At 38.2% G+C, this 17095-nt stretch overlaps 1 protein-coding gene across 2 annotated transcripts in view; it reads left to right on the top strand.

Annotated features, from left to right (window-relative positions):
- The window catches only part of prkcaa (protein kinase C, alpha, a), a 101426-nt gene that overhangs the window by 77484 nt on the left and 6847 nt on the right, over positions 1 to 17095 (top strand). For both annotated transcript variants that reach the window (XM_072462642.1, XM_072462643.1), the window contains 3 exons: positions 9822 to 9902; positions 11788 to 11895; positions 14870 to 15010. In XM_072462642.1, the coding sequence (XP_072318743.1) occupies positions 9822 to 9902; positions 11788 to 11895; positions 14870 to 15010 (330 nt within the window). The remainder of the gene's footprint in view (positions 1 to 9821; positions 9903 to 11787; positions 11896 to 14869; positions 15011 to 17095) is intronic.

Raw genomic sequence — 17095 nt, 5'->3', positions numbered from 1 at the left:
CTTTTTTATTGACTACAAACTATATTTTCCTTTTCATTCAATATGGATTTTATTTTTACTGCATGTTTTAAACATTTTAAACATTTTGTTATTAGAATGGTGAAATCCAATCATCAAATGACTTAATTTAGATTTCATTTGCATTATTTTCTGGACTTGTAAACTTAAACAATTTAGAAATGGTGATTGAGTTTTCAATCACAGTTAAAATTCAGTGTTCATGCTGCGATCCGCATGACACTAATGCAGCTGCTGCCAATGACTCAGCGGGGACTTACAGGATGACACGGGACCTTGAGCTGCTCAGTCAGGAATAATGGTCAGTACATACACATGAAAGCCTGTATATAGAGGGATTTGGACAATATTAAAGAAAAAGACTACTATAAACAACATAATTAATCATTTAAGTAATAAAAGCTCTTTTCTGCTTTATATGTTACGGCCCCACCTTTGGCTAGAATGGCGGGTCCTCCTGCTGCCATGGGGGGCCGTTTGGGCGGGGCAACCTGGGCCAGTTTTTAAAATGAGGGGCCATGACAATATGACCTATATGTAAGTGCTAGCTAGTCATATTTATGTTTATTGGGACCTATTTGGAGTGTTTTGTAGAACGTTTTTAGTCTGTTTTTTCATTTCATTTCGTTTTTAATTAGGAATAGCACCCCTTAGAGATCACAGTGTTGCTCCTTTGCCGCATGCTCTGATGATGCCTGCGCCTATTTTGAACACATCACCAATTACTGAGTGCTCTAACCAGTGTTCACAAATCAGAATATCACATGAGCTGTGTCTGTAAAAGGTGAGACGTTTGAGGAAGAGAAGATGTAAACGAGGAAGAGACATAGACTCTGCAACCTAAAACAGGTCTGAAATGGAGGAATGGAAGTAGTTTATTTTAGTCTGTCCATGATTTTTGACACTGCTTGTGTTTTTTCATATTGAGAATTTAAAGTGGAAGTGAAGTCTTATATTTGGAATTGTATGAGTTTTAAAATGGCCACGATTGAAAGATTATCCAGCAATTGTTTGATGAAAGCCAAAGGGAAAGAGACCGTACACAAAAAGCTTTGAGTGGATAAGCCAGAGGAAACAATAGACATTTACATTGTATTATTGCGTGTTAGAAAATTTCCCCTCAGGATGATAATCTCGGATGGAAGAAATCTCCAAAATAGAAATCCACAAACCTTATCATTATTTGTATTTGTTTGGGTTTGACTCCATAAACTTGTCTTAATCTAATGTCTTACATCTAATTAATCTTATGTCTTAAAGTTATTTCAGAGTACAAACATGAGTTTGAAGTTGAATAAGGCACCACTTTCTGAGGCTATTGTGCCTAGATGAGACCACAAATGCTCATATTAATCACAGTCCCAGGCTCCTGAAAATGTGGTCTTTTAAAACATATTTGTCTGTAAAATGTGTGCATTGTTTCACCAATTTAACCCTGGAACTACCCCCACTGACATCGCCGCAAAGTGGCTCTCCTAAAAAAATAAGAAAAGTTTCATGATATTTGTGTCATTCCTGGGTCTATCAATGTACAGTTAAAAAAAGTACCGGTAACTGAAAGATAAAACCCACCTCTATTAAAATATAGCAGCTTTAATTTACAAAGGATGCAGCTGCTTAACCTTTTCCTTTACAAACCAAAATGACAACACGGCACACATGGAGTACACCGGTACGATATTGAATATTATTGCATCCCTACTGAAAAGTATCAATAAATTACTGTCTGACAAGCTGGACCCATCTATTGATAAATAATAGTGGTCTATAAAACCCTCCATAGTCTTGCCCCTGCCCACGGATGATAACTAGCTTGTCTGTCTCTGGCACTGATGGGCTACATGCTGGTCTTAACACATGTTAATGTGCACTGCCCATATTAAATTGATAAACCTAAGGATCATTATTAGAATCAGCTTTTCATTCTTTGCAGACTATTTTCAGGAATCCCGAATATATATAAACAAGCAAATGTACTTTTGAACATGTCACCTAAGAAATGTGATGCCCTTTATTTTTGATTTACAAGCACAGGTAGGGAACTTTTTCTGGAATAAGATACGTGAATATATCCTTTATATAACTTAATGTTAAAGTGCCGCTTGTCCACTATTCCCAGATTCATTTCACCCTGGAGAGACAAAGAGACCACGAGAATGGACTGTTGAGCTAGCTTTATTCGTGAGTTATTTGGCGCTCAGACCCGGGCGGAAGACGTTGCAATCATGGGCACTCCATGATCTATTTGTATTAGATGTCTCCCCCTGGAGCCTGGAGACTGGTGGTGGTAGATGTGAAGAGAAGGTAGAGGATGAGGGGAATGTAGAGGAGGAGCTGGGGAGGTGGTGGGTCGCAGTACGGTTTGAGCGGCCGAGCCATCAGCCTGTTGGCTTAAATATGACCGCCTGGGCGCTGATTGGAGCGGGGAGGAGTCACTTGAGAACGTTGATTGGGGATGAGGAGCAGGTGCGAGGGCCATTGTACAGACGCCCCCTGACCTTTCACCCTCCTTCTTGGCCGGGAAAAACTGCATAACCTCTTTGGGATAAGCGCAGAAACCTGGGAGAGTCCATGGTGAAGTGAGGGATCTGACTCTCACAGACGGACAGGCGGGCGCCCGCTTGAGTGCGATGATAGCGCTGGGGAGAGGGGTCCTTCCATGGTGGCCTTGACGTAGATGGGTGGAGTTAGGTCTTCCAGGCTGAATTTACGCAGGCTTCATTACTGGTATGAGAAGTGAACTAAACCAAAAGCATGCCCGTTCACACAGCTCCACGGCACGTTCCTGTAAGGGTTGTAGAACGCCACTGGTGTGTGTGTGAGATACTCAGATTGCAGCCTGCTACAGTTTTTTTTTATGTGCTGCTCTGTGAAATACCTTCATGTTTTTTTAATCACTTTGTGTATGAACATGAGGTTGGCCCACCAGTTCACATACTTTGTATAAGGAAGGAGTGCAGCCTGGAATAGCTAGCAGTCTGATCCAGAACTGTCATGTAGTATTAGGCGAAGTGGAATAGAATGTCTGCTGCAATACTCCCGCTCACACAAACGGAGATTCACATGCACTTGTTTAGCCACTGGCACAGGTGTATAAATATGTTTTTCTTTTTTGTGGCCTAACCGCTTATGAAACCATATTGCATTTTTTTAGTGCGCACATTTTTTGGAGCAATGATTCAGTGGAGCTTCTCTGGCCAGAGGCTATCCCACAGTAACGTCCAAAATAAAACTGGACAAAAGCAAATCGGGGTCGGTCAGAATGCCTGTTCCGATTACATATGGTTGAGCCGAGAGAGCCAGCATTTTGCACATTCATCATCTCAGCATACACATTAAAACACTACACTGCATCATAGATAACTCATCTCTAACATGGTGAAGGTCAGTGTGCCCTAAACTCATGTCCTGCAGGGTAAATGCACACAGACAATGGGGAAACTGTAATAAGCTCATGAAACAGATTAAACTGAACTAGATTATTATGCTTGTATCTAAATCACATGTCTATAGTTCTTTTCATTATGTATATTGGGAAGTATAGAAAAGGTTTATAAATAAATAAACACTAATTTACTCATGTTGGTGTTTTTTTGCAAATAGTCTCTAGGGTTTTCCAATAATGTTTAGTTTGTTCAATATCATAAACCTAAATCTGTTCAAGTTAAATTTGATTGCCAAAGAGCAAAGGTTGTATTGCAGTATCAAAGTGAGCATAGATTTGTGAATGTGTAAATATTAATAATAACTAACTTTGGTGCATTGATTGAGGATGGGGAGCAGGTGGCCCTGGCGTAGCAGTGGACGTAGATTGGGTGGAGTTTGGTCTTCCAGGCTGAATTTACGCAGGCTTCATTATTCATTCACTCCATACTCGATAGTGGTAAGCTGCTGTTATATATAATTTATATAACAGTTATTTTAATTGTTTATTTATTTAAAATGTTTTTTTCCTGTGCGGCACTTTGGAAATGTTACATTATTTCTATGTATAAAATGTACATAGAAATAAAGTGGATTGTAAGTGTTTGGTCTAAGGACAGAATTGAGGTCATTTTAAATTGCACACTGTCTTTTGGTCCATTCATTACTGTCAAATGTATTCACTATTTTCTTCTTGTCGTCTTGATAATGAAGACTGTGTCACCTCTTTATTTTGTTCAGCAGTGACAGTGTCTGAAGGTCCCCTCCCCTTTTCCATCTGTGTTTGTCCTCCCTGTCCCTCTCCATCTCTCTTCCTCACTGGCACCTCACACACCGACACAGGGCCACAGATCTTTTTGCTACATTGACCTGATCCTGTCCACACACTTTTATTGCTTAGGCTCCCTGCTGCACGATGGTCTCCACGAGAGACTGAAGTAAATTCTCAGTGACATAACACATAAGACAGAATTTTAAGTAATGGTGTGTCTTCAACCCTTAGCCTTACCAGTCATCTGAACAATCAGTGGCTCACATGATGACACTGGCATTGAGCTTCATTTATTCTTTATTGTTTATTTTGATTCCATTAGCTTCCACCAAGTGACATTTTAGGGGGTTCTTAAAATTACAGTTTCAGTTGCATAAGAATAGTCAGTGTACAAGCATGCTTAACAATTGCCTTATGGACATAAATTAAAGAAAAGAACTATGTTGGAAATAATTGATCTTAGCTTAACTTTTGGCAGTGTTTCCCCAAGTCTTCTCTAGTAAAAAGAGTTTATGTCACACTTAAAACCTAATTCAAATCCCAACTTATTCTTCCACTATTAGTAGCATATGTTATCAAATGTACTAACCCTTAGATGGACATGCAATGCATAAGCTCTGGACCCACTAATGCATCTGAGGCATTAGTTTATGGCTCTAAGCACTCTGGTCACATGGTCCAACAGTGGCTAAAGATGCACATTTTAGCAGAAACCAGCAGTCAAACATTTTACATCTGTACCTCTGGACTATTAAAACATCTAAATATATATTGTTATCAGATAATCCCCAAAATAATTGCTTTTTTATTTGAACAATAAATGGATTTTATTTGGTTTTACGGGAAGACAAATCCACAACATTCGTCTGTAGGTCGACATAATTACAGCCCTAAGGCAAAATGATTTTGGATTCCACCGGAAAGTTACTTAAAACAGCAGAGGACTTCTCCCACACCAGCTCCTCACTGAAGATATGCGAGGATTGAAACTTGGCCACTTGATATTTTATGGTAAAGCATGGGGAACGTTTTCAAAATCATTTATTTTAACTAATTTAAAGGCCAGTGTTCAGATGATATACCTTGTTGATTTAACATTTGGTAACACAAATCAACAGCTCCGCCCATCGAAAAGAGATACTTACATTCATCTTAATTTATTAACTTATACAACATGAGTACACACTATATTTAGCAGTTTAAAGGGCTGCAAATATTAATCAACTAATTGTGACTAGCAGACTATGAAAAATAATTGTGATACGTTGATCATCGTAATCGTAAAACATAGGAAAAGACCTGACCTGAAATGACATTATTAAATCAAATTAAACTCTTTATTCTCAAGTATTCTCTAAGCATTCAGTCACTGTATTTCCACCTTTATTTGGTTGAAATGTATTTAATGCCTCAATGTACAATAGAAATATTTGTTGACAAGTCGACTAATAAAATAAGTTAGTTGCTTCTTTATTGTTGTATACACGTTTATATATAATATGTAGTGTAATTTGACACACATAAATCCCATCAAATTACATTCCTGCAGGGTAATACAGAAGCATTATATATTCAAAATATAATAGTGCCACAGACAAACTGACACATTTCTCTATCAATAACAAGGTAACCAAATTTGATGAGCAAATTTCCTTCTCAAATCATGATCCTTTGGTACATGACATAAATGCAGGCGTACATGTTCAGGTAGTCTACAGTCACATTTCCCTTTCAAATTCTGTTCCTGCTAAGACATTGGACTAGGTAGGCAAAATTTTAAAATTGGCAAAATTGTAAGCTTCGAGGGGCAATTGTCATTATGAATTTGTACCAGAATGTGAAAAAAAGCATTATAAACCTTGACATGAAATAATTTCCTATGCTGGGGTTGCTTAATTCCATGGCAAAACATATTTGATAACCGTGTTTCTGGATTTGTTTCTGCGCAGTGCGCCTGGGCGGCTCAACTCAGCGGATACAGTGTATAATCTTGACAAGACACCAGCTCATTTGGTGATACCATATTCTTATTAATGTTGCTGTAATCAAACCATCAAACCTTGTGCTCCCCTGCTACACGTGCGTTTGTTTATTAGCGCAACGGATCGCATCGCATCTTTTGTCTCCGCAGATTTCCGTCTCTTCCGAGCTCAAAGACATTCTCTGTTGTCATTTTTTTACTGTACACTGAAGGAACTCGCTAAACACACATCGGCATATCAACCGCGCATGCACAGCCAGGGAAACGTGCTATCCTGGGAACGAGGCTACAGGTGTGCAGTAGCACGTAGGGAATGATTGACATGTGGGAGAACTACTCGGCTGTCCACGCTACAAGGAAATGAGACTCAGATTGCGTGCCAAAAATCCTCTATTATTCCTTTAATATATGACATCCCATGTGCTTCTCAACCTCCACTGGCTCTCCATCCCTCAGCACATCCAGGCCAAAGTCCTCCTCATTTGCATGAATTGTTGCTTAATGTTCTTTAAATGAATGAAACGCACTTTATAAATAAAATGTATCTTGTTGTTGTGGTTGTTCAGGAACGATAACAAATTGCAAAAAGCTTATTCTAGAGTCTGTGAAGTAATTCATATGTTCACATCAGTCCTCAACACAACTTCCATCAGCCAGAAGCTTAGTGCCATATATGGATAATCCTTATCGTTTTGGTTTCCACACCCGCCACACCTGGGGCCTGGGATATTGGCTGAATTTCCAGTATTGTTAGAGATGAAGAAGAAGAAAACAGAAGACGATATAGATGAATGATGGGTAGAAAAGTGACACATCACACAGTTTGTAAAACGGTTGAATTCATCCCTGAACTGGTTTGAATCACGCCTGGGCTCCAGCATATTTACAACATATTAAAACCCACATACACCGCAGAGAAAGAAGAGAAGCACTAGAAAATGGTGATTAATAATATTTCTGAGACCAGCTCATGTTGTCACATGTCGTCTGCATGTTACATAATGTGCATTTACATAGTGACATTTGGTATGTTAGTATGCACATGTGTGAGGAGGCAAACACATGGATATACGTTGTGTCCCGTCCATTCAGGCCGGTACCCCCAGGATAGCTTCAAACTATGCCAGTAATGGTTTAAGTACAGGGATATATGTTGATGAACTGTATGATGTGGAAAGATGGCTGTGCACCTGTGCCATACTAAACCCATACTATAGCGGTTTGGCTTTGAAGATGATAGGATGTGTGAAGTCAAGTGCAGCCTTCATTGCGCGCTTATCTTTGGTGTATAATACAGTCAGTGTGGGTTAAAGCACACACCTTGTGCAGTGTCAGAGCTGCTCACAGGAAAAGTGATGAAATGTGAAATTCATGAGACCAAGTAAAGTAGCTCTGTCATGTCCCACTCAGATAAAATAGTATTTATACAGCATATCAGCATTAATTTGATCTCGTCTTCAAAAAAGGTTTGTATTGCATTGAAACTAACCCTCTTTGTTTACTATCAAACTAGCCTCTTTATTCCTATCAACCCTTTAATGGGCTTTCAGCGAATTTTCTTCACTGCATTGGAGCCAGTGAAAATTGTAAAGAGCGGTACATAGGTGAGATTAAACAGCCACTTCCCAAGAGGCTGTATCAGCACAGAAGACATGCAAGTTCAGGACCACAGAGCGCTGTGCATCTGCATCTTAAAGCCACAAACCACTCTATCGTAAACAGTGAGGTGAAGATTCTAAGAAGGGAAAAAATATGGTTTGAAAGAAGAGTTAAACGGTAGACGCTCAGGGCATTCAGATGCTCATCAGTTACACAGGGAGCCCGGTGGGCAGGGCCCACTCATAGAGTAGGATAGATGACTACAACTGAATCTTTTTCTACAATGGACCACTCCTGGACGAATGAGGGATTACACCCACACTGTCAATTATACTCTATATACGTAGGAAGGCAATCTTTGGATGCAAGAAGAGAACAACACTGCTTTTTGTTTATTTATAAAGCCCTTATTGTTATCTTGCTTGGTTATTTAACAAGTTTGCTGAGGATCAGAGCAAGTTTTCATTGATTAAGATATAGGGGGACTTATTTTGGAGTCACACAAAGTCAACATGGAGATAGGGAAAAGCCTTTCAGCAACTTTGCTCCCGGCCTATGGAACGAAATACAAAAATGTTTTAGATTAAATAATTTAATGTATTTTAATTAATCCAAAGCACTGGTTAGAGGCTACCCACATAACCAGTGCTCTTATTTTGCATTATTTTTTAATCACATTTTGTATTTGTGTATTTTTAGGTATTTGTTATTTTTATTGATTATTTTATTGGGTGCTTTATCTGCATTTTATCAAGATATCATGTGTTCTTTGTTTGATTTTGTCTTTGACAGGGTACCAATGAAAAGCAAAGGTTCTCCCATTTGGTTTTTCCCTGTATAAATGATAAATTAAATAAATAAGACAAGGTTGGAGCCACAAGTGATTATTATATTCACTTCCTCACTGTTTATACATTAACTTTCAAGATCAATGGATCGTTTCTAGTTCAGATCCTGTGGTTATACTTTCGTGTCTTTTGGTCGAGTTAGACCAAGTGTGTTGTTTTGGGGAGAGCTAATTTTCTGGTTTCATACGGGTTGTGACCGCCAGGGGGCATCGGCAAAAATGCACTGGGAGAGATGATCCAGGGTTTTCTCTTTATTAAAGATTTTAGTCAAATAATACTGGTGGTTGGTATTTACAGAGCAGTTATTAATCATGTAAATACGTGTATGGTTCTGTAATATAAACAAGGAGAACATAAATTCTAATAAAATCTGTAAAACAATAACATATAATGCATAAATATACATGAGCTCCCTCGTAGCTACTGCTGTTAGCGCTTAGCTTGAGGCATTTAGCATTCACAAACACAAAACAAGGTAAATATGACTTTAACTACACTATTAAACAATTCGAATGGCATGCAACACTTTATACACTCATGGAACAAATGGTGTGTCTGTGTCTACTTTCGTTTCTAACAAATACTTACTTTTTATCACGCACACCTACACGTACACGCACACCTACACCTACACTCTACACGATGTGGGGGAAAACTCTGCAAACACGTAGCATCCTCAACCTAACTTGCCTATGCTAACTCGTAGTTGTCTACTCGACCTGTCAATCAGGCACCTGGCAGAAACGGGGCGGGTCCTTCGTCACATGTGTTGTTGCAACATATTGCAAATACTTGGATGTTACATCAACATTTAGTTTTAAAGGACACTTTAAAAAAAAAAGGCTCTAACATTGTTCCCTCATTCAAAACATAGCTAGAGTAGTATTTAGCTTAATTCACACTAGTTTAATAAATCTGGTTAGAAAGTCCTCTCCCTTTCAAGCATAAAAAACACAAATCTCCTCGATGACTGACGTTTTTTCAATCTGTGACAAATCTCTGCTGTTGTTGTTGCTGCGTAGGCTTTATTAGACAGGAAAGACAGGAAGTGGATCTATGTTTAGCTTAAACTGTGTACCATTCCCCAAAACACAGGTAGTCCCAGGGGAAACAGCAGAGATCCGTATATATATTTTACAGCAACAGTTAATGACATGGGTGTTTGTTTGTGTTTCTCCAGATTATTGCATACCAGCCTTATGGACAGTCGGTGGACTGGTGGGCGTATGGAGTGCTGCTGTATGAAATGCTGGCAGGACAGGTGAGCTCACACCTTTACACAACAGAGAATTTACCCAGTTCTCTGGTTTGCCAAGGATTCATTTTTGAGGGGGCGTGCCACTGGCTTATTTTTCACGATGAATTTAAGCAGACTTAAATTTTTTCCCTGACTTTGACTTTTGGGTCAAATAAAACTTTACTTTTTGTTAATGTTCAGGGGGTTAAATTTGTTGAGTTCCCGTGAATATAATAAAAATAACACAAATATTTTGAATATTTTTTCCTCAATTTTTTTGTCTTTGTTTTGTTTTCCTTTATTTAGTGATGCAGAAGACAAATACAGGTGCAGGTAGGACAGAACCACAATAACACTAACCAACAGACAATAGACTAAGTACAATACAACACATTACAGGCAGAACAAACCATACAAGATACAAGGAATGTCATTGAGTGGCACATGCATGGGAAGTTGTGAGTATGTGACTGAAGGTTTATGATGTGCAGTTGGGGGGGTTTATTTAGGAATTGGATAATTAGTATCGGGTGAAGGACTTTGCATGAAATAAGGCAAACATTTTAGGCGACGGGAAGAAGTTGAAAAGAAAAATGAGTAAACGTTTTTTTTTAAAATAATAATAAAAATAATAATAAGCAGGAGCTACAAGCTGATGCAACTCCCACACCCTCCCAGGTAGGAGTCTTTATTCTGTGGTTATGTAGCCACTTAAAATTAGGATAAAACTTAGATCTTGATCAGATGGTCTGGTCAGTGTAACCTTTAGTTATCCAATAAATAAATAAATAAATATATGTTTATTTATTTATTTATTGGATAACTAAAGGTTACACTGACCAGACCATCTGATCAAGATCTAAGTTTTATCCTAATTTTAAGTGGCTACAATAAGTATATATTGTATATATTCATATGTATTTATATCTATATTTATATATATTCATAAATATATATGAATTAATCAATGAGAGGGAGGGAGGGAAAGAGAAAAAGACTCGAGTTAAAAAGGAATTTTTATTCATCTAACAGACTATTGACAAAATGGGACTTAAACGTTGGACAATCTATGCCTTGGGTTTTTATTATTTTTTCTTTTAGATGTCGTGTGCCACTATTATTATTATGTCATATTTAGTTATTCTCTCTTGGGTCATGTTTTGTGTTTTATGTTCTTTTTTTCACTGTGGTTCTCCCCGAGGTTTCTACTTTCTCCTACGAACATTGTTTTTTTCAGCTGATTTTGGGCGTTACAAAAATAAATTAAATTGAATTGAAAAATAGAAATAAAAATAAAAATACCATTTCAAGAGAGCCATTTTCCGTAGGTGGTGCTGCTTAGCCATCTTTATTTTTTTTTCTAGGGGTCACACAAAATTAGAGCTCACTGAGATTTAATTTGTGATAAGAAACACGGGCATGTTCATCCATGTTCCTTCGTCCTTCGGCTCAGGTCTAATAATTAAAATGGTATCATTTGAACATAATAATAATAATAATAATAATAATAATAATAATAATAATAATAGCTTATAATATATTATAATTGGTAGCAATTTGTTCTTGATTCTCTATGAACATTATATTACATTTCTGGGAAGTTATTATATTTGCAAATGTAAATCCTTTTACGTGTGTGGGAAATTTGATTACTTTTGTGGTGGGAAATTGTTATTACGTATGTTGGAAATTATAACGTTTTGGGTTTAATATATTACATTTTATTATGTTTGTTGGGATTATTATGTTTGTGGGGCTAACAGACGGATTATGCCATGGTTGCTGCTATTGCGTATCATCCACCCAGGTGGCCACAATAAGTGCCACTATATTGCTTTTGAACTATTTGCATTCACAAGCACTTTAAAAGAGTGTGAACTATAACAACCAATAACTCCTTTGCTCACAGCCTCCATTTGATGGAGAAGATGAAGATGACCTGTTCCAGGCTATTATGGAGTCCACTGCCTCGTATTCCAAGACTCTTTCCAAAGAAGCAGTGTCTATTTGTAAAGGGGTAAGTACCATGGTATATATATTAAAATAAATTCCACAGAAAAAAGTTAACGTGAAAATGTATATAGTCATTCAAATAACTGTTTGTGACCTACAAAAAGAGATTTCTTGGCCTACGCAGGGAAGTAGTGCAGGTAAAATTTGCTAAATTATAGTATAAGAAACATCACAAATCATCACAAAAAAAATAGGATATACATTGGTCATTTTTGTACTGTACACTGAAGGAATTCGCTAAACACTCACCGGCACATCAACCACGCATGCGCAGCCAGGGAAACGTGCTATCCTGGGAACGAGGCTACAGGTGTGCAGTAGCACGCAGGGAATGATTGACATGTGGGAGAACTACTCAGCTGTCCTCGCCACGAGGAAATGAGACTCAGATTGGGCGCCAAAAATCCTCAATTTTTCCTTTAATTGTGAGTGTGCCAATTGTACCGAGCCCAATGGCATTTAGACTCAGGCCCATTCATGAGTTTCAGCATCATATTTATAGGTGTTATTTTTTAGACTTTTGCCCATTAAAAATATATTATTTGTTTTGAACTGTTAACTGCTATGGGTGCTAGATTTTTATCACTTTCAGACACATGGATAGGATTTTAAGATCATTGGAAACTGTTATATGTGGCTTATATGCTAGAGGAAGATGCTGTAGGAAGATATAGAGCACTACTGTGTCAAAGGAAGAAGGAAAATGCTTGGAGGAGCGAGAGCAGGCAACGTCAAACCCAGAGGGATAGAATACCAAATAGTAGTGCACATAGTAGATCTTCAGAATACAAGTCCATTTGTCTTTAAAACCTATTCAATACTGTTTATTTTTAGTGAATGCAGCTGGCCCCACTAATGAAGAAACCTCTGTATCATGCTGTACATTTTTAAGTAGGGCATGTATAGCTGGTACATATTTATCTAAATAATGAGGTCATTCCCAATAGTCTTCTTATCTGATATGTAGTATTATTATTAGCAACATTGTATATTGACATGCTTGTGGTAAATTAGGTAGATTGGCAACTGTAAATTGCCCATAATGAATGCTTGTGTTAAAGTCTCTGTTTGACCCTGCGACGAGCTGGCCCCTCTCCAGGGTGTACCCCGCCCAAGGCCCATAGTCACCGAGATAGACTTCAGTCACCTACAACCACTAACAAGAGCATGTGCTAGAAGATGCATTAATGATAAAATAATACAAATACATATACTTGGTACAAGCTTGAATCCTTTTGGAAAATGATCTGCTCCTGCCAATTGTGTTTCTTTACTTCACTAATGCTCAGTACAGCAGTCATGTAGTCGTTCTGGATGCTATCAGAATATCCCAGTTAGAATATACATATCATGTCATATCCGGGATACTTAAATCAGGTTACTGTGTTTACATGAACACACACAAACCAGGATACTTAAAAAACCTGTGGGCCGATTATGCACAAGGCTATAGATGGCTTCTCTGTCATCAGCTGTTCATCAGCTGGATGAGCGTTTCTCCTGCACTGATGGCAAGGTATATTCTCAATCTCAAATGTTTCAAACTAAATTTGGCTTACGTTTCCCAAAATCCAATAAATCTAATACAGACCATAATGTCAGATTGCGGCGCTGCAATCCAAGCAATGCGGTTTTATTTATAAAAACATAATTCCTATTATATCACAAAGTGAAAAGTTAATTCTTGCGCTCACTTAACTAAAAATATTGTCCATTTAATTGAGTAAACAAAAAATTGTCCTGTTCAACTCTGTAGATGTATGTGACTCAGAATAGGGAGTTAGGACTCTCACCTTAAACATGTAAGCACCTTTGTGCACTAATGATGCATCACTTGGGTTGGGGCAGGCCAATAAGTTATCCGTTCGTTGCATCGCGGCTTATAAAATGTTGCCCCTCGTGCTGCTTGTGGTCGTGCGGATAGCACACATGCCTGCCATTTGGAGTGGGCCGCAGCATTGCAAGTTCGAATCTGGCACTCAAAACTTTGCTTCAATGTCCTTCCCCAGTCGTATCACCATTTTGCACTATTCTATCCTTTTTTAATAAAGCCTACAGCCAAAAAACGCTTTGGAAATGTTTTAAAAATTAAAACGCTGACATCCGTATTGCACATCTTGCACGCTGCACTTTGTATGCAAACAAGTGGAAGAGCGAGAGGATGCTACTCCCAGTTAATGATTATTTGTAGTAGTTGGCCAATTCATTTGTTGAAATGCATCATTGTTCTGGTGTAGATGTTGTTACCTGTTAAATACTTTCTGGTGCTTCTTCAGACTGACTCAAAACCGCAGTCCAAATTAAGCTACATAGCATTTCAATATGCAACCTTTTTAATAGGCCTAGATACGGGTTGGGTCGAGAAATAGTTTCCGTGATGCAGGGTGGGCCTTGGCGGTCAGAGAATACCAAAAATGTAGGACCCATGGGTTGGAAAAAACCCTGACCCGCTCATTATAAAACCAGGTGAAAGGAAAACATTTTAGAATCTGGTCCACAACTCTCTAACAGTGCATTTCCAATTCAGAATCCTTTGCATGCATAAGTTATTTATAAATAAAGATTCCCACATGAAGGGTTTTCTGTTTGCTTATTTCCCAGATTTCTTCAACTATAGTAGAACAAATCACTGAGGTCCTAAAATTAACAGCTTGGTTCTTGTGATGTGAAATGTTTTACATTTTATATCTGCAAGTGACAATTAATCATTCATCAAGTGATTATGTCTTATGAGGCGTAACAATAGCTCTAATGCACTCTTCCCAAAGCCCAAATTATGTCTATTCATTTGTATTCAATTCATCATTGATAGTCAAAAGCTGTGTTTAAATACAATATCAATGTCATTTTGTGCCTGAAGCGACAATGGATTTATTGGGACTCAAACTCCAACCACTAGTCTAACGTTAAAAACAATTACTGTGTACATAGCCAGAGTTATTTATTCTTAAAATCATTTCCTCTTTGCTCTGTTGCAGCTGATGACCAAGCACCCCTCGAAGCGCCTGGGCTGTAGTCCAGAGGGGGAGCGGGACATTCGGGAGCATGCCTTCTTCCGGCGCATCGACTGGGAACGCCTCCAGAACAGAGATATCCAGCCGCCGTTCAAACCCAAAGTGGTGAGTCATGAAGATTGCATTTGTCAGCAGGTTGTGTTCGATGGGGATTGTAGAAAACCCACTACAAAGACATTATTAAACAGGCAAATAAACAAATGTTTTTTCACAGTTGGATAGAATTTGGACCATTTTTAGCTAGGTTAACAGTTGATCAATGAGACTTTAATATTACTATATAATATTGCAGTACTAAAACTATCACTAAAACTGCAAAAGGGCTACATTTAAAGGAAGTTCACATGCACATGCCTGGCATAAGTTAACTGTTGAGGAACCATTTCATGTTTTCACACCCTCTGCCTTTCTCTGTGTTCTGCCATCAGACTCGAGCCAGGAGTTTTGTATTGGCTTTAAATGAATCTCGTCAATGAGTCAATAAATACACAGCACGGCTGATCATTCTGCACAAACAGCACAATGTTTAACACACTGACCCAAACAAAGCACAATACCCGCTTAACAATAAAGAAGAACTGAAGGTCCAGAGTTGCCCTTATATCCATCCAAAAACTGCGCTGTGTTTTGGAAATGCACGTCGCGATCTGAAAACATGATCAACACTGTAATCATCCTCCTCCTCGGCCAGGGTAAATGCATAAACCACATGTAAATGTGGTGTGCTTAAAATCCAGTGAGAAACCAGCCAAACGGAGTCCACTTAAAGTTCTGCCAAAACTAAAATATTATCCAATTTGCCATAAACCTCCTCCATCCATAAACATAAGCATAAGCTGTGCATTGTGCCATTTATGCGTAAAACAAAAGTGAAACTTAAAGGGCCCATATCATGCAAAATTGACTTTTCAGAGCATTTGACCTTCTTGCAGTAGTATTAGTACCTAGTATATGTGGCCAAAGTGTTTTTTGATTCCTAGAGAAGCTAGCTAGAGAACAGTCTCTATCCTTCCTCTCGAATGAGCAGACAAACGGGTCTACCTGGTGAGTGCCGCAGCACGCTTCCCTGCATTCTGTGCCTGTAACACTGAATTATTATCAACTATGTCCTCAGGGTAGACTATGAAACGGGAAAAATAGCATAATATAGAATATTTACATCTTTGGTCATTAGTCAAGGGAAGAGGTAAAGATACTGTTAGATACTCAGTAAATGTCAATATTTTAAAGAATTTGGAACTGTGGAAAGGTATGTATTATTTCGGGAATCCAGAGGGTTTTTAGACTACAAAGGGTCAGTTGAAAAAAAATATTTAAAATATTGAGGATAGCGCTTTCTTCCAAAGACAACTTGTTATTCTTATCCTGTTGTCAAGGGATTTTGCAGTGGGTTAAGTTGCCCAGTGAAAAATGCACAATAACAAACAAACATATTGCAGATTTGCTTGGACCATATTATATACATTTCACGCACTGTAATGGGAGATATTAATTAATCCTATAGAACGTGCAGTTTTTAAAGTACAAAAAATGTTAATTCAAAACCACCATCTGTTGTCACAAGTCTTAATACTTTTCCTGCATCTTTTATAGAGCGTTGTCAAAGTTTGCTGATGTCATTTGACTATTATTTCCTAGCAACTTTTCATTATGTGGCATCATCTGCGTCAGTGATGTGTTCAAAGGAAGTTTGACATTAAGGTTTTTAATGAATTGCAGAAAGTTGCATTAGAAACAGTATTTACAGTTTGTAAGGGATGGGACAAGATCTTGTACCACAAATAAAATTGTCACAAGTGCATTTTTTATGTTTTACATTTATGCTTGTCTCTGACAAAAAAGGGTTGAGTGACTCTTGAGAAGCAGTAGTTCCAAAAAGCAGTCCTATAATGACAACAAAATATAAAATCACACAATTCATTTATTAAAATCTAGGTCAACATGTTGTCTTGTCTCGTTTTCATGGACCCCAAGCTCATGTCTCGTCTCGCCTTGTGGGAATTATGTGTCGCCCCATCTCTACTGCTTAATAATAATTGCTGTAAGTGTTGACAGAGCAAATAGACTGACATAAGGGGCGGATGTAGGACGGTCAGATGTCAAGCTCACAGCAGCAGAGCCACAACACAGTTGCTACCCACTGGCTTTGTATGTGATCCGCACTATATAGAGGTCTGTACATCTATAATT

The sequence above is a fragment of the Eucyclogobius newberryi genome, unplaced genomic scaffold, assembly GCF_026437365.1.
Source record: "Eucyclogobius newberryi isolate DKJ021-1_F unplaced genomic scaffold, fEucNew1.0.hap1 SCAF_4, whole genome shotgun sequence".
Lineage (NCBI taxonomy): Eukaryota > Metazoa > Chordata > Actinopteri > Gobiiformes > Gobiidae > Eucyclogobius > Eucyclogobius newberryi.
Note: the sequence above shows the minus strand (reverse complement) of the source record. Positions and strands in the feature narration are given on the sequence as shown.